Source organism: Halichoerus grypus, chromosome 9, assembly GCF_964656455.1.
Source record: "Halichoerus grypus chromosome 9, mHalGry1.hap1.1, whole genome shotgun sequence".
Lineage (NCBI taxonomy): Eukaryota > Metazoa > Chordata > Mammalia > Carnivora > Phocidae > Halichoerus > Halichoerus grypus.
Window position 1 is genome coordinate 135,072,253 of NC_135720.1, and position 18,447 is coordinate 135,090,699.

Sequence of the window (18,447 nt, forward strand, 5' to 3'; positions counted from 1 at the left end):
ATTCATCGTTGTGCAGCCGGAACTCTTTCCATCTTGCAAAAGTAAAAGTGTCCTCGTGAAACAACTCCCCAGTACCCCCTTCCTCCAGCCCCTGGTAACCCCCACTCTAGTTTCTGTCTCTATGGATTTGGCTGCTGTAGGTACTTGATGCTCAAGTGGAATCATGACAGTGTTTGCTTTTTTTAATGACTGGCTTATTCGACCAGCAGAACGTCCTCAAGGTTCAGGCATGTCCTAGCGAGTGTCAGAATTTCCTTCTATGTGAAGGCTGAGTCCTATTTCATGGTATGTGTGTGCCACATTTTAGGTATCCATTCGTCTGTCAACGGACACTCGAGTGGCTTCCACCTTTTGGCTATTGTTGAATAATGCCCCTATGTACATTGGAGGACAAACACCTCTTCAAGACCTTGTTTCCAGTTCTTTAGGGTATCTACCCAGAGGCGGCATTGCTGGGTCATACGGCAATTCTAGTTTTAATTTTCTGAGGGACTATCACGCCACCATTTTATGTTCCCTCCAGCAGGGCCCAAGGGTTCCAATTTCTCCCCGTTCTGCTAACACTTGTGATTTTCTGGTTTTTGATAGTAGCCAGCCTAATGCGTGTGAGGTGGTATCCAATTGTGGTTTTGATTTGCGTTTTCCTAATGACTAGTGATGTTGAGCATCTTTTCATGTGCTTGTTGGCCATTTATGTATCCTCTTTGGAGAAATTCAACAAATATTTTTGGTCATCTGTGGGGTGCCTATCCACGAGCCATTGTCTCTCATCCTCCTAGTTGACCTTTGATTTCATTTCCCCCAATGTGGTTGAGGGATAAATCCTAATTCATCTAAGTTAGTGGTTCTCAATTTCGGCTGCACATTAGAGTTACTGGGGGTAGCTTTAAAAAAACACCCATGCCTAGGCCTCCTCCCCAGACCAATTAAATCAGAATATCTGGAGGTGGCCCTGGATATGGTATTTGTAGAAGTTTTTCCTGTTTAGTCCCAGATATTAAAATATGCTGTCAGGAATATGAAGCATGATTCTAAACCAGCCATGGTGTTCCCACTCCTCTTGTCAGTGATTGGGTTAGAACTGGTGGTATGTCTGGGTTATACTCAATGGGATATGATGGCTTCTAGGGAAGAGTTACTTTTTCGTAAAATGAGACATGAGACCGAGTAGGAGGTGGGATGGAATGGTTTCTCTTCCTCCCTTGAGTGTGACTCTTGGAACTTGGGTGGTCCTCCCACAATTGTGACAGACCTTGGCCTGAGGGTGTCTGAGCAGGAAGATAGGTTAGAACATGGGTAGCTGATGATGTTGAGCTGCTGACTTGACTCCCTTGGAGCCAGCCTGCTTCTGGGATTCTGATGTAGGATAATAAATACCCTTCTTACTTAAGCTGTATTGAGTTGGGTTTTCTGTTGCTTACAGCAGAAAGTATTCCAACATTAAACTTACTACGGGCTGGGAATTTCAGGAAGGCATAGGGCTATCTTTATGGAGTATCTGTTATAACAGGAAAAAGGAACAGAGACATGGTCTTGAACAGACTTACACCCTGGAGCCTCATGCTGAAAGTCTGAAGCTTTACTGTCCAAGGTTTTAGGCTTCATTCAGATCCCCGGCGAGCTGGGCAAGCTGTATCATCAATAGTCAGCATGGAACAGGAGGCCCTCAGCTTAAATCCCGTCTCTGCCTCAACTTGTCCTGCGGTCCCGGGCTAAGTCCTTAAATCCGGGTCAGTTAACACGAGAAGGGAAAGAAGTTGTATTCATGAGAACATTCTGAGTCCAAACCGCGTAAGTCTTTCAAGATTAAATTTAACACCTTGGTGTGATACCTGAGTGCAAACAAGTAACTTATTTAAATTAATGGCCAGCCAGGTAGTACTTATCAAGTTACATGATTCTCAGGTTTAGAACAGGAGTAACCTTTTTTTAGATTCTTCTTTCCTGGATCTAGGTGTTATCAGGTCGGGCATCCTTTCTGCTACAGTTTCCAGCAATTATACCCATGGGCGTGGCGGCTGAGGATGTCAGCTTTCAGCGAGTCCCCGAGGCAAGGCTGAGTAAGGGGGCACGTGAGCTGTTGTGTTAGCTGGTCACTGTTCTCCACCCGTGTGCCAACGAGAGCTTATGTTCGTGCCTGACAAACCCCAAGACGCACTAAAATGTTGGAAAATGAAAATGATCAGCTGCTACCTAACAGGTCTGGCTCAATATAAAATAGGGAAAAGGGTGTGCATGTCTCTAGGAAAGCCATCAAAGGGGGAAATATTAAAAACATACTTACTGTCAACTTTTCAGAATCTACTTTCTGATTTATTCTTGTAGATGGTATCAAACTTCGAAACGAACACCGGTGAGTGCAAAGTGTGTCCAGAGAGCCAGCCAACTGTCAATAATTCACACCTGGCCCTTGAAATCTGGTCTTTCTTTGTCTTCCCAGGTCTCTGTAGCGAAGCCAAAGGGCTTCATTAGTATTCCTGAAAACACCTCAAAAGAGAGATTTGCATAAAATGCATCTCAGTTTCAGAAAGAATGTGGAAAATGTTGGGGAAAAAATGTGAAGAGAAGTCATGGGGAGTTTATTTAATTGGATCAGCAGTAATGTTGGTTCAAATACCGCCTCGCCCACAGAAGAAGCACAGCAATGCTCCCGACTCTGTCATTAGGTCTGTGAAGAACTTGGAAAACAAGGGAATTTTGAGTGTGAAAACCATAAATGAAGATAAATCCCCCTCATTTGCCAAATGTATTCAGAACGGCTGCTACAATCTTGAGGACACAACAAGGCAAATGTAGCAAACACAGAGCACTTTAGAAAGATAAAAGGATCCTACTCAGTGACAGAAGCTGCAAATATTCATAAAGGAGGTGGATTCTTTTTTGTTAAAATAGAAATGCCATCCCGGATAGAGCGTCACGTTGTCAGGAGAGAAAAGGCTGAATGCTGAGCTGGGACTGACTTGACTGGGAGCTACTGGAAGTCAGGAGAGAAGCTTCCGATGACTGGGGAATTTGCAGAGGTGTTTCACTGCCATCCTTGTGTCTGGAAGGGAGGGTAGACTCAACAAGGGGGGCAGAGGTTTTCGGGGCACTTCCGGACGAGCCCTTGAAGGCATTTGTATAGGCTACTCTTTCCCACAAGCCCACTTTGGAGTGTGGGAATACTGAGCTATAATTAAGTCGGGGGGGGCGAGTCCACGTTTAAATCTGCCAGAGATATTGCCCCACCATATCTCTTTACCCCCAAAATAAAGGCCACATACAAAGAAGCTGAGAAAGGCAACTATCCCCAGAGAAGCAACCAAACATAGACACTAGCAGAAATGGAGGGGGAGTACCTGGGGAAGTGTGTGACTCTTGATCTCGGGGTCGTGAGTTCAAGCCCCATGTTGGGTGTATATTACTTAGATAAATAAATATTTTTTAAAAAAGGAAACTTTCAGAAATAGGATGGCAGGAAGCATGAGAATTGAAGGTAAGAATGAAAAACTGCGGCCTCAGAACACCAGAGAAAAGGGCAGGATTGAATCACATAGAAGGGTAACTGTTCAGTCTTGGAAAAAAAAGTGAAAATTCATGTCTCTAATACAGCATTTCCCAGAACACTAGATCTATGATCAGATAAGTTTGGAAAACACGGTGTCCTATCTAACCACCCCTATCTTTTGCAATTTATAATGCAAAATAGCTTATTAATGGCTCTGAGAAGGGCTCCGAAATAGACACCCATTTAACTAATAAATTTTTATATAAACACAGGACCCCTTTTTCCACATTACCCCACTCTGGTGGCATCCTGTGGGGCTAGCTTCCCACACTACGCCTTTGCTATAGGCTGCTATAGAAGATTAAGTAAATGTAGCAGCCACACGTAAAGCATTTATTTTTCAGGAAGAAGCATGCTACGATGGGAAAACCAAACTAGGTTAAGAGTCAGGAGAGCTGACATCAGCTGATGGCTGTCTCCAGTTTCTGCATATTTATGGAGGAAAAAAAAAAATGCTGCGCACAGCTTATATTGCTGAAAATCCCAAATCAGAGAGAATTCAAATGGCAGCAAAATTCAGAATTCTGGGTTTTCTCCTAAGGAGATGAATCACTTGTCTACATTACTTAGCCTCTCCAAGCATCAATTTACTCATTTAGAAAATGAAAGAGCTGGACATCAAGATCTCTATGATCCCACCAGACTTGAAAACCTTACGCATCAAAGGAGCTCTGATAATCCAAAAAATCCTTTTAACTGGTACCAGGTGACTCTCCTCCCACTTGTCAAAAAAGTAAAACAACTTGTTAGTAGTTGGATGGCCCACTCAAAACTCAAGGGGAACAAATTATTTTCTTCTGTTATGGAACTCTGAGCACAGACTGAAAACCAGCTTTGTGCGGCCTTGACATTTCTTGATGTTTCTAGAAGCGTCTGCCTCAGATTCTCTTAAGGCTCCTTTTGGTGAAAGTCACAGATACCCAGTTCAAACTTATTTAAAGAGAATGAGGAATTTACCAGCTCAGATAACTAGGACATCCAGGGTCACATGCAGCTGAGGGAACAGAAAAATTGTGGGACCTACACAATGTTACAACAGAAGTTGTGTTCCTCCATCTCTCAGCTCTGCTTTCTCTTCTATGGGCTTTGTTGTCAGGCAAGCTCTCTCCACCTGGGAACAAAGATGGCTTCCTACAAGTCCGAGCTTCCTAATCATTAACTTCTTTGCTTAAAAAAAGAGGTATTGCCTTACCCCAAATAGTTCAAGCAAAATAATAAGTGCTATGGAAAACAGTATGGGTGCTCCTCAAAAAATTAGAAATAGAAATACCATATGATCCAATAATTCCACTACTGGGTATTTACCCAAGAAAGTGAAAATGTAATTCAAAAAGATATGCACACCTATATTTATTGCAGCATTATTTACAATAGCCAAGATATGAAAACAACCTAAATGTTCATCAGTGGACTAATGGATAAGAAAGATATGGAGTGTGTGTAGGAATATTATGCAGCCATAAAAAGGATTTGGGATCTTGCCATTTGCAACAACGTGGATGGACATGGAAGGCATTATGCTAAGTGAAATAAGTCAGACAGAGAAAGACAAATACCATATGATTTCACTCATATGTGAAATCTAAAAAACAAAAGAAATGAGTAAACAAACAAATAGAAAGCAGAATCAGACCTGTAAATGCAGAGAAAAAACTGATGGTTGCCAGAAGGAAGGGGGTTGGGGAGATGGGCAAAATGGGTGAAGGGGAGTGGAAGATGCAGACTTCCAGTTATGGAGTGAATAAATCATGGTAATAGAAGGCAGAGCATAGGGAACACAGTCAATGATATTATAATAACATTGCATGGGGACAGATGGTAGCTACACTGTGGTGAGCATAGGGTAATGTACTGAGAAGTTAAATTACTATGTTGTACACCTGAAACTAAAGTTACATTGTTTGTCGACTATACTCAAATTTAAACAAAGAAAGGGGCACCTGGCTGGCTCATTCTATAGAGCATGTGACTCTTGACATTGGGGTTGTAAGTTTGAGTCCTATGTTGGGCACAAAGATTATTTAAAAATAAAATCTTTAGAAAGAAAAGAAGAAGGAAGGAAGGAAGGAAGAAAAAGAAAGAAAGAAAGAAAGAAAGAAAGAAAGAGAAAGAAAGAAAGAAAGAAAGAAAGAAAAGAAAGAAAGAAGAAAGAAAGAAGAAAGAAAAAAAGAAAGAAAGAAAGAAAGAAAGAAAGAAAGAAAGAAAGAAAGAAAGAAAGAAAGAAAAAGAAAGAAAGAAAAAGAAAGAAAGAAAGAAAGAAAGAAATTCATAATGGTGATTTTAAAAATACCAACCCGGGTGGCTCAGTTGATTGGGCATCTACCTTCAGCTCAGGTAATAATCCCGGGGTCCTGGGATCGAGCCCCACATCAGGCTCCCTGCTCAGCGGGGAGCCTCCTTCTCCCTCTCCCTCTGCTGTTCCCCCTGCTTGTGCTCTCTCTCTCTCTGTCAAATAAATACATAAAATCTTAAAAAAAAAACCCCAACCATTGCATGTTGCTAAAAAGCATTTAAGATGAAATATATTAAAACTTAAACTTTCAGACTATTGTAAAAAATAACAGTAATGATTACTAAGAATTATTGAGCACTTACCATGTGGCAGGTCCAGTTCGAATGCACATATATAAACTTATTTAGGCCCCATGACAAGTTTAGAAAGTGGCTACCGTGCAATCTCCATTCTACAGACTAGGAAACTAAGGCTCAGAGAAATTAGTTTGCCTGCTTTCTGTATGTGTGGTCTTGGGCAAATTATTTGACCCATCTGTGCCTCAGTTTGCTCACCTATAAAAATGCCAACAGCAACTATTCCCTAGGCTATAGTGAAGATGAAATAAAGGTACACAAGAGCTGAAGGATGGTAACCAACATGGAGTCACTATAGTCAACAAGAAGCCAATCACTCTTGGCACCATTTCTACTTGCTATTCTCTTACCCTTTGCCAATTTCCCTGTAATGGTCCAAAAAAATTCAACTTCATACATTCTAAGACCTCTAACAGCATTAGATAAGATAGAAAGTGTCACGATGGCTCATAGCTATGGATATAGGGAAGGAAACCCAAAGCCACAGCGCTAGGGCAAAGCTGGGACCAAGATGTAGGACCATGTTGGGATGATGGAGCCGAGGGAAAGAACAGATTCAAGGCTGCCAGTCTAGCCTAGGAGGGAGCAAATTACGAGGCCAATGCCCTGGATGGCAGACCCTAGGCACCAGACAGGGAAACCTTTAGCTGGAAGCTTATACCGTTCCTGCTGGGGCAGGAACCAGCTTCAGAGTGTGCCAGCAGGAGAGCTGTGGGTGGGATCCCACTCTCCCCCCCGAGGGAGATGGTAATGAGCTAAGTTGGCTGGAAGAGAGAGTATGGAACCCAAGCGAAGGTCATATCCTGACGGGAAGCCTTTCATTGATGGTGATTACATGAAGGGATGGTGCTAAATATTATTCATAAATCATTTGGCAAGTTTCACAACAAAGATAGGATCTTATAGACACTTTCACATGCAGCCTGGCAAAGGATATTTCTTAACTCTGTTGTGAAATATCCCATCAACACATGATTGAGGGTGGTTTCCATCGGAGTGGGAGAAGCTGTTCTGGATTTCCTTGCCAAGTGATGGGTGCCTGGAGTCAAAACTATTCAAGGCTCCATGTTTCTCCTATGTTGTTCTTCAAAATTAGGGACACCTGGGTGGCTCAGTCGTTAAACGTCTGCCTTCAGCTCAGGTCATGGTCCCAGGGTCCTGGGATCGAGCCCCACATCGGGCTCCCTGCTCAGCCGGGAGCCTGCTTCTCCCTCTCCCTCTGCTGCTCCCCCATGTTTGTGCGTTCTCTCTCTCTGACAAATAAATAAATAAAATCTTTAAAAATAAAAAAAAAATTAATCAATGTTTCTGACCTCTGACCTCTTTTAACATACGGTTCCCAATCTATTAAACAGAGCTACCAGGTGAAACCTTGAAATCTCTTTATCTTGAATATTTTTCCTCTCCTTGGTCCCTTGGCTGGTGTGCAGAGCTATGTCACCTGAGCTGCTGAAGCTCGGTAAGGGGAGGACTCAAGTAATGCCCTGGGTGCCAAGGCGTCCAGCAAAGTCCCGATTCCACTGTGCAGGTGCCAAGCATCAAGAGACGTCCAGAGCACAGCCCGGAATAGGAGGACACCTGCAACAAGCATCTCTGAACTGGGGAAGTATTTATGTCAATTTCACTCTCCCTCCTGCAGGATCTGTGGTTGCCATGATGATGGGAAAGGATTATATGTGGGAGAGGGTTATAAAACACGGTGGGAAGTACTTTATTGTAACATAAATAAGCTTTGTTCAAAAGGGCGCTTTTTTTTTTTATCCATCCCCCCATCCACTTCCCCTCTGGTAACCATCTGTCCTCCATAGTTATGCAGTTTGTTCTCTATAGTTAAGAGTTAAGGGCACTTTGACCTAAGTAGATATTAATAAATTTACTACTGCGGTGTTTAGCGAAATGGGCAAATATCAGTAAATACCCTCAGATGCTCTGACACACCTGTCATTTTCTCTTTTTTATATAATCCCAGAGATCCAGAGACTAGCTACAGCTACAGAGAGTAGGTCCCAATAATGGTAACACAGAGAATCAGTGCTGGCTTAAATCTGTTTCCTCTTAATTTGTTTTGGATGAAGCAACCAGTATTTAGGACATTGATCAGTCTGGAATTCTAGGGTGATATCATCTCTTCCAACATGCTAGCCGTGTGGGGCTCCCTCTCCCTCTTCAGAGTCCCTTGAGCATATCCTTACATAGCACTAACCATTCCGTACTGTATTCTCCTGAGTATCTTGCCCATCTCCACACCAGACGCTTAGTGCCTGAGAGCATCTTTATATCCCCACCGCTTGGCACATAGCTTAACATAGAGTGAGCACATGGGAAATATTTATTGAGTAAATTCTTGCCAAAAAAGAAAAAATCAAAGAGATTTAAAGTATTGTGTTTTTATTTTATTTTTTTATATATTTTTAAAATCTATGTCTTTTCTTTCTTTTTTTTTCTTAAAGATTTTATTATTTATCAGAGAGACAGAGCATGCACATGAACAGTGGGGAGGGGCAGAGGCAGAGGGAGAAGCAGGTTTCCCGCTGAGCAGGGAGCCCTACTTGGGACTCTATCTCATGACCCCAAGATCATGACCTGAGCCGAAGGCAGACGCTCAACCAACTGAGCCACCCAGGCATCCCTAAAAGGTTTTTTTTTTTTTTTTTTTAATTGATAGACTTCCTTTTCCAGTATGGTTGAGTAAGCTCTAACTGGTCAATCTTTCTAGAGAAAACAACTCTAATCTCTGGACACACACACAAACACCAAGAAACCTCCCTGGTCACCAGATTTTGGTGAATTCTACCAAACATTTAAGAAGAAATAACATCAATATTGTATCAATTCTTTCAGAAAACCGAGGAGGAAGGAACATTTCCCAACCTGTTTTATGAAGCCAGTCCAATCCCAGGGCCAGAAGCTGAAGACGAGACCAAAAAAAGATAAACTGATAAACGTCATACCCGATCGAAATGCATTTGGATATCCTTACATTTACTTGTACACAAGGTGCTTCTAGCAAATTTAGTAAATTCACATGAAGTATTTCTTACTGATTTATCAGATAAGAAAAATTCCTGGTTTTAAGATCTATACTTCAGGGTCCACCAGGCCTGGGACAACTTTGTGGAAATTAACTCCAAAATGTAATGGAATTGGCCCCTTGTTTCATCAGTTTCACAGTGTATCACAGATACATCTATCAGCGTTTGAAAATGGAAATAAATTGCAGGGAGTTGTATATCTGGGGAGAAAGGTCATATGGCTGAAGCCTATTTTGGAGTGTTTTGCTCATCAGAATGCAGAAATGGCTGATGTGAAGAAATCGGAGCAGGAAGCTCCCGTGATTCTAACATGCATCACCGTGCAGCTTCGCCCAGCACCACACAGCCCACAGCCCCGCTAATGCTGATTTCATGTATTTATAGCAGCTCTTCCTGCTTGCTTTGTCGCAGGGCCAAACTACGTTCCTGATTGGCAAAAAAAAATACATCCTGAAAACATATGCTAACCTGAACTTTCCCGGTGATAATGCAAATCTCAATATGGTTGAAAAGACGAGGAGCTGAATTAGAGCCCACTTAAATTTGTATAAAATCTAAGTATAGTGTTTTATCTCTGTAAATAACGATACTTGCATTATGAAACTTGAGACCCCTGCTTCACCTTGACACGTTCCTGTATCTTTGCTTTTCCTTTGTTCTCAGTTCACGGAGATTCTACTGCTTCGTCCTGGGTTCTGCTCATAGCTAGAGCTAGTCGCATGGCCATACTGAACCAGAGAGACTGGGAAATGTGGAGGGCAGACAGAATATTTGGTGAGTACCCTTCTCTCTCCCTCTACCGTGGCGCTTTTGCTTCCCATGTTTTGGGATCTCCAAAATTGAACTTCGGCTAAATGCCTCAACTTAAATGTACTTTGCAGAAGAGCTTGCAATTTACGTGACACATTCACTGTTTTGCAAAATCAGGATCTATGAAGTGATTTCCAGGAATACTCATTCCGCAGTGATGAGTCAACTCAATTCAAACATGGTAACAGTAGTTTCCTCTAATTAAAAGTGATTAGATATCTTGATGCTCATTTGTGTTTTCCAAGTCTACTATGAATGTATGTTGCTTCCACAATTGGCGGGGGCGGTGGTGAGCTCCAAGAAAAGGGCGCCCGGCAGGAGGGAGAAATGGAAGAGAACATTGGGCCCCAGTGTTTCATAGGCCACGACCCTGCCACTCAGCACTTGACTTTGGAAGTTCCTCCGCCACTTAGGAGGGAAGCCCTGCACGATACTCCATGTCAGATCAGAGAGCCCCAGGCCACGGTGGGCCAGGCAGCTAAAGCATTACATTCTCTGATTTCTAAAACTCACAAGCACATTTCATTTTTCTTTCACGAATGGGTCTCCGGGAAACACTAGAACTCAACTTCCTTCACTTAGAGCCCTCCAGTCAGAGCTTCTCGCTCTTGCCATGGAAACAGGCCTCTATCCATAGCACCTCAATGAAGGCAGTGTGGGGCAGATTGTGGGGCCCTTGGGAAATGACAGGACCCCTGGAGCTGGAGCTCTGAAAGCTGGGGGGTGGCCTGGTGCTGATGCAAATTGATGTCAACTGTAGATGTGAGCCCACCAAGGGACGGCTGGGATTTGTTTGTTCTCTAGAGCAGTGGGACCCAACCCTGGCTTCACATAGACTCACCTGAGGGAGATTAGAGAAAACACTTGCTACCCCCCCAACCCTGAGACCCAAACATAACAGGACCTGGTGCTGTAATCATGATACGATTCCTTCTCTGTCAGTCTCCTCCTCCTCCTTTTTTAAGACTTTATTTATTTGAGAGAGTGAGCGAGACAGAGAGAGCATGAATGGGGGGGGCGGGGCAGAGGCAGAGGGAGAAGCAGGCCCCCCTGCTAAGCAGGGAGCCCAACGTGGGGCTCGATCCCAGGACCCTGAGATCATGACCTGAACTGAAGGCAGACGCTTCACTGATTCCATCTGTCAGTCTCTGCTTCCTTATTGGTCAGGTGACCCTGACGAGACCGGCCCTGTCTACCTCAGAAATGCTGTGAGGGTCAAATGAATGAACAGCTTTGTGGAGCAATTTTCAAGTGTTATGAAAATGTTAGTTATGTTTCAGTTTCTTCATCATGCTGCCTTGGAACCAAAGGGTCCTTTTTGTAACAGGGACCATGAACTATTTGGTGACCATGAAACGCAATGAAGCTGTGTGGCCCCTTTGGGGCAGAGCCTCATGACTCTGGATTCAGGGGCCTACTGTGCAATGATAAAGAGCCGGGCCTCCCGGTCATGGTCTCATTGGTAATTTGGAAATACCATGGTGTTTTCTTGGGCCAGTGTGCATACAAACCTGGGTGCGATTTGAGAAAGAAACAGGGCTGCCTGGGTGGCTCAGTCGGTTAAGCGTCTGCCTTTGGCGCCAGTCCCGATCTCAGGGTCCTGGGATCGAGCCCTGTATCGGGCTCTCTCCTCCCCGCTTGTGCTCTCTGTCACTATCTCTGTCTTTCTCAAGTAAATAAAATCTAAGAAAAAAATAAAAATAAATACAAGCCGACTTAAAGGAAATTTGGGACAAAAGGTTCTATTTGTAAAGAACATAAGAACTTTACCAGTAAAAGAGCGAGTGCTAGGGCCCACATGCATGTGTGTAGCCCTAGCCCCTGACCTTTGAGAGGGGTCAATATGGACTAAAGAAAGATCCAGGTTCTAGTCCTGGTTCTACCCTTAGTTACCTGTGTGACCAAAACCAGCCCGTTCACAACTCTGTAGGCCTCGGGTGTTATTGGAGTCATTCTGAAGCCTTTTTTCCAGTCCTAAAATGCTATCGCTTGAAGCACAATTTCACATGGTCATCCTATATGTGATGTTAGAGTTTTGTTGTAGCTACTTTTAAGACATTGCTAGTCAAACCACTGACTGATTTGACCCAAGTCCTTTGTCAGGAAATTAGCCCCCTCTTAGGTCATTATTTCTGTGGGAAAATATGAGCTGCTCTTCAACTACTGTATTGGATATACCATCTATTAGCTTTGCAGCCAGTCAGTCAGCAAACATCCGTGGTTGGGCAGCCCATGCTGTGTGAGCGGTTCCTGGAAGCTAGAATCTTCTTTATGGCTTATTAGCCAACTTAACCCTGAGATGACTTCAACAATGTTCCGAGCCCACCAGCAGGTGAGGGGGAGAGGAGCACTTTCAGTTCCTCTCCTCCCTCAGGTGTTGATACCACTGCTGGACGTTGGAGAACCAGCACGCTGGGGTTGTCTCTGCTCTTCAGGATCAGACAGGAGACGTGACTCAGGCAACCCCATCCCTCAAAGTCCCGTGTGCTGGGTGAGATTGGAAATGTGGTGACTGAGAACATGGAAGTTCTCCACCCAGTCCCGACCAAGGCTACCGTAACGTCACCGTAGGGCGTTGTGACTCTCTACAAGTTACTCAGCAAACTCACCACAAATTGCTTAATTCTGGACCCACTTCCCCAAACTGCCCAGCTACCCACAGCACTTCCCTTTTCTTGGTGAAAGGAATATTTATTTTTTGTAATCTCTACACCCAACGTGGGACTCGAACTCACAACCCCGAGAGCAAGAGTTACATGCTCTTCTCAGCCAGTCAGGTGCCCCTTCTTCAGACCTTTCAAACATCCTCCAGCTTATCACGATCTTTCTTTAAAATGCGACACTCTAAAATGGAGCGTAAACTCCATCCAAGTAATTCTAAAATAAACCTGGCTTCCCAGACAGTAATGAAAGTGCATTTTAAACATTTATATTTACTTTTGTTAAAGGAGGAGGATCAGATGTATTTTATTTGACAGGTTTTTGGCTCCATTGGTAACTCAAATATTTAGACCTGCGGCTTGTGTGTACCTGTGGTCTCAGGCCCCCGAGTGTCAGGGGCGGGGGTGCTGAGGAGAGTGTGGCCCCCTCAGAAACCATGGCGTACTCCTGGCACCAAAATCAGTAGGTTCAAGCTCAGTTTCCTCCGAACAAATCGCCCCACGGTGTAACTTTTGTGAGGCATGTCTTTTGCAAAGAACAAAGCCGCCCAGGTTAGCTTCTCTGGGGGCCTTTTCTCCTCCCATTCCTACCTGGATTCCTACACTTGGATCTTTTCTCTGCCCTACAGCCTCTTCTCATTTGTGAATTTGGTCTCCTCACTGTAGCTCTGCACTCCCCCCCAACTTGGTATGTGCTCAGCATCCTCCCAGGCTGCCATCTGCCTGATTTGCTCCATATTTCTCAATGTACAACTTCAGGGACGAAATTCTAATCAGATCTCCTTGCCCCTTTTTGGGAAAACCTGTTCGTCCTGGGCCAATTCATAGGCCAATTTTCTGGTCCAATTAGTACATTTGGTGGGATGTTGATGGATAGGCTGTAGTTAGGGATGCACTCCTATCCAATCAGCTATCGCTGGAGAGGGTCAGGCTCATCAGCAGGGCTGGGGGAGGGGCACAGCGGATGCCATGACAGTTCAGTATGGTAGTTGTGGTGAGTTGTGGCCGTCTTCCTCTCATATTTTCTACATATCCTTCAAGAAAAGAGTTCGTCTCCTAGTCACCATGATACACCTCCGTAGCGTATCTCCATTGGTGGAGGATTGACCACCAGTATGCATTTCTCCGTCCTGTGGCAGAGGTAAGGATAATTAAATCTGCACTCACCAGTGTGGTTCTCCTCATTTTTCTGAGGTATATGGAGTATACCTCATGGCATGTGCCATGCAGGTCACCGAGCCTGTTCCCTCAGCAGATGCATGCTTGGAGACCAGCACCAGAAGCTTCGTGTCTTCCCCGGGGAAGCCCTGCTCCTTCATGATACCATTCCTGGGAGGAGCTTTTTGTCTTTCTGTTGTGTATCCTGTCCTACCCACTCCCAAGCCTGCTTATCTACCAGGTAGAGGTAGTAAGCAAGGTCACTCACTCTCATCTCTCTGATTCGCTCTCACATCCTCTCAAGGACTCACAACACCCCATCTTTTTGGTTGGGTAAGGACACGGTAACAAGTCACACCTGGGCCGCATACCCCCACACGCGCTGCATGTTCTCTTCCTGTCCTACCAGTGCTGTCTTAAAAAGACCTAAGCCCAGCTCTCTAGTCAAAGATGATGCCATTGATAACTGCAAATAGGAGACAGTCCCTTGAATTGGCTGACCCTGAGGCCATTAAAATGTCGTTGTTCCTGAGGAAAACTTTCTAAAGGTCACAGCTGTCCCACCTGCAAATGACCAAGTCTGAACCTACATCTCTGCCTGAGGCACCTTTTCTTGCTACACAGATGAGAATACCTGTGAGGTCACTGACCTAAGGATGGCTTCTAAGGGTGGGGGGAACGAAGTTGTCCCCAGAATCCCTATTTGGAATGCATTTACAAGTGGTGGTCCCGGGTCCCTGCAATCCAAGCGTGACATGAGGGAAGCAGTGAAAGCACAACGGGTTTTTGGGGCCCGGCAGAGACCACGGTCTCTCTTTTAGCTCCAAAGGACAAACTTAACCTTCTGGAACACAGCTTACTCCTAATTTGGGGGCTATCTCCAGTGCGTCCGTTATATCTATCAAACCTGTTTGTACAATAGAAACCTATTGTTGATAAAACATCAGCTATTACCTAAAGCAAACTCTTACCTCTCAAAACCACTATGTTCTCCCTGAGAAAAAAAATTTATTTTGCTCCTGCTTCTGATGTGCCCGTGGTTTGGTACTATTCCAGCAACCCTAAACTCGGAGATGTTGACATTCGCTAAGAACACCATTTATAGAGAACCAGCCACTTCACCTGAAGTTTCCCCCTATTCGCTCAATCGGCTGCAACGTTAAAGAGCAGGCCTTATCTTGGTCAGAGCTTTATATCAATTCGAGAAGTATTCACGGGTTTCCCAGGGGCCTGGCTTAGCATCAAGGGAACTGGTTACTGAGAATGCAGTGTGTCCCATGGGATAAATTTATGGGGCACAGAAAAAGCCCACCGCAAAAGTGCTTCAGGTCACCACTGGTTATGAAGAGGCAGGCAAACTCATCCTGCCCTGAGCCGACTGTGGGGACTTCTCTCTCTAGGAACGCACACATGGGACAGGCCTGCCTTCCAGGCCTCTCGCACGAGGTGTGTGAGCGTGGAGTGGTCTGCGGCGGTTCCGAACTTATCCCCACACAGGCTTTTCTGCACCATCCAACTAGCGTTTCCTGAGTGCCTGTGGTGGAGGAGACACAGGTCTTAACAGACACCTTTACCTTTTCCACAGGCAGTTCAACTGTTTTCCTTAGTCAAGTAACTCAGGACCCACAGTTCCTCCAGCTAAGGCACCATCGAAGGAGCTGCAAGTTGAATGACACTCTTGCCCATGCCCATCACACAACCCTGATTTTCTCTTGAACACTCTAAAGTCTCCTCTCCCTGCCCATCCAACCAGAAGAAACAGCTACCAGTAAACAGAGTACACCGAGTAACAATATACAGTCACATGTTGGTTTTTTTCACATCTGTTAACTTATTTAAGAGCAAGGGGTTGGGGAGTCCGAGTCGCGTTCCCGTTGTGACTGTCACAGTAAGTAAATGTGACCTTGGGAACGTCACTTGAACTCTCGGGGTCTCTGTTTTCCTCATCTCTAAAATGGGATTAATCATAGACATTACCTCCCTGGGTACAGGTGTAAGAATACACTGAGCTAATATTGGCAAATTTCTCAGCACAGGGTGCACATACTCAATAAATGGTAGATTATTATTCTTTAATAATTACCTCAAGCTCTGTAAGTTTGCCAGGCAGTTATAATTATCCCTGTTGGAGAGAGGAGGTTAATTGATCCAAGGTTAAACAATTCATTAGTGGCCTTCCAGGGCTTTTGACTGCAGACCCCAGAACCCCCACCGCACCCCTTTACCCCCAGTCAGCTTTGTAGACTTTTATAGAATGGGCTGCACTGTCCAGCACAAGAAGAGCATTCTCCTTGGTGAAGGCCAGTGCTACAGGATGGGAGAGACCGTGGGTGATGATGGGCTTCAGAGCCGGAAATTCCTCAGGTTTTCCTAGGCATAGGACAGCCTGACTAGAAGTATCTGCAACAATCACATTGCCCTGGTGATCAAAGGTCACGGCTGAGGCAGTTATCCTGGAAGGAAAAAAGAGGCTCAGCCCAAAGCTATCCACCTGGCCGATCAGCTGCATGCTTGGGCTGAACACCTTCACCGTGGTGCTGCCGGCCCCAGTCCCCAGCCCCAGAGGGTGCTCTAGGACCGCAATGGCCCCCGTGAGCCAAGACACGGCCACCCCTCGGGGACTGCACAGATGAACTTGCAACCTTTCCGTCCTCTGGAGGACCCCTTCGGGAAAGTCGACTTCCAGCAGGTGCAGCGACCCTGCCTCCGCATCAGTTACCACGACCCCATTCTGCGGGGTGGTCTCCACGCCCCAAGGTAAGGAGAACTGGCCTCCAATGACAAGCTTGATCTGGCCAAAAAAATCAAACACTTTGATGGAACGGTCGCCGGCGTCGGTGACAACCACATGGCAGTCGTTGGTGACGGTGACATCGAGTGGGTACCTAATGTCCTGAGCAGCCTCCCCCTTCTCTCCAAACTGATGAGCACATCCTCCCCCGGAGTCAAAGATCTTGACCCGCCTCCTGCCGTCGTGCACCACCACGACCCGCCCCGTCTTGGGACACAGCGCCAGCCCCGTGGGGTTGACCAGGGTCCCCCAGCCTCCGAAAGCTTGGTGGCAGGTGAGGGCCCCGGGGGCGCAGGGGGCGGCGCGGGGGGCGGCGGGGGCTGGGCGCAGCGCCGAGCCCAGGAGCTCCAGGAGGTGAAGCACCGGCAGGCAGTCGCTGGTGTCGCAGCCCCGGCAGGCTCGGCGGCAGAAGGGGCACTCGAGGGCCAGCGTCCGCGGGTGCGCCAGCGCGGCCACGCAGGCCAGGCACACCACGTGGCCGCAGGGCAGGTTGCGCGGGCGCCGCTGCTGGCGGTGGCCGAACCTCTCAAAGCACACCTTGCACTCGAGCAGGCTGATCTCGGCCTCGCGCACGAGCTCCTGCAGCGCCGGCCCGCTCCCCGACGCCTCGGCCCCCATCGCGCGGCTGCCGGCGTCCCCGCTGCGCCGCGGGTCCGCGGGCCGGACGCGTCCGGGCGCCGCGCTCGGTCACGGTCACGGGGCGGGGCGCTGCTCCTGACGTCGCGGGGCCCGCGCGCAGCCGCTGGGCGGCGCGGCCTGCTGTCCCCTGGTGGGCGCGCGCGGCACTGACTCCGGAGGGCCTGGGGGTAGACCCTTGCTCACAGGCTGTATCCACAGCGCGCGGGCAGACCCGTGACCTTCGCGACAGCCATGGGTGGGTCACCTCACTTGACGCGCGAGGAAGCACAGCTATTGAAGAAGCACGAGCAGGTTGCCCCCGATTACCCAGGCTGTAAGTGGCAAAGCAAGAACTAGAACAGTTTTCCACCTGGTACCCCGCAGTTTCCAATCCGCGGCGCTGGGTGCCGGGCGCTGGGTGCCGGGCGCTGGGTGCCAGGCGCTGGGGGCTAGGGCGCTGGGTGCCAGGCGCTGGGGGCTGGGTGCCGGGCGCTGGGTGCCAGGCGCTGGGGGCTAGGGCGCCGGGTGCCGGGCGCCAGGTGCCAGGCGCTGGGGGCTAGGGCGCGCTGGGCACCAAGCGTGGTCTCACAGCTCACGACGCTTATGATCTCACTGGGAAACGCAGACCAGTGAGGGAAGTTAAAAACCGAGGGGGTCAGGCAGGTGTGCCTATTGTCTTCCATCACACCTGCAGTAAAGGAGCCGCTTAGTGAATTCTTGTAAAAATGAATTCGTGTATGAACCAAGCAATGATACAGGACACTAGAAGAAACCCTCTAGGTGAATGAGTGTCAGATGGCGGAGCGATGGCTGGGAATGTCTTCCAGAGGAATATGAAATAAGAAAGCTGGTGACCATAATTGCTAGGGGACTTAATCCGTGCCTGCCTTCTTTTAAGTGGTTGACATAGATTAGCTTATTTAAAGCTCGGGACAATCCTCTAAGGGTTTATTATTTTCCTCACCCCTTTTCTGCAGTAGAGAGGTTAAGAGTTCACAGAGGCTAAGTATCTTGCCCAGGGTCACCTGGCTGGGAAGTGACTGGGCTGGGATTTGAAGCCAGGCTGTTTGCAGAGCCCACCCTCTTAACTGTCCCAGAGGTTCTCAAACTTGGTAAACTTGGCACATGGTGAATACCTGGGTTTCATCTGGAGGTTTCATTGGTTCAGAGTGTGGTCTCGGCAGCTGGGATTTGTTAGAGCTCCCCAGGTGATTATAATGGGCAGCCACGTTTGAAAACCAC

General features: G+C 46.7%; 1 protein-coding gene across 1 annotated transcript; it reads right to left on the reverse strand.

Annotated features, from left to right (window-relative positions):
- Nucleotides 1-15,851: 15,851 nt before the first annotated feature.
- Nucleotides 15,852-17,276, reverse strand: NHLRC1 (NHL repeat containing E3 ubiquitin protein ligase 1). The gene has a single exon (XM_036078113.2). The coding sequence runs from the start codon at nt 17,203-17,205 to the stop codon at nt 16,018-16,020; it is 1,188 nt and encodes a 395-aa protein (XP_035934006.1). The 5' UTR covers nt 17,206-17,276; the 3' UTR covers nt 15,852-16,017.
- Between the last annotated feature and the right edge of the window lie 1,171 nt (nt 17,277-18,447).

Bases quoted from the DNA above. Each gene is read 5' to 3' on its own strand.
- NHLRC1 (XM_036078113.2), bottom strand. From the start codon at position 17,205: ATGGGGGCCGAGGCGTCGGGGAGCGGGCCGGCGCTGCAGGAGCTCGTG.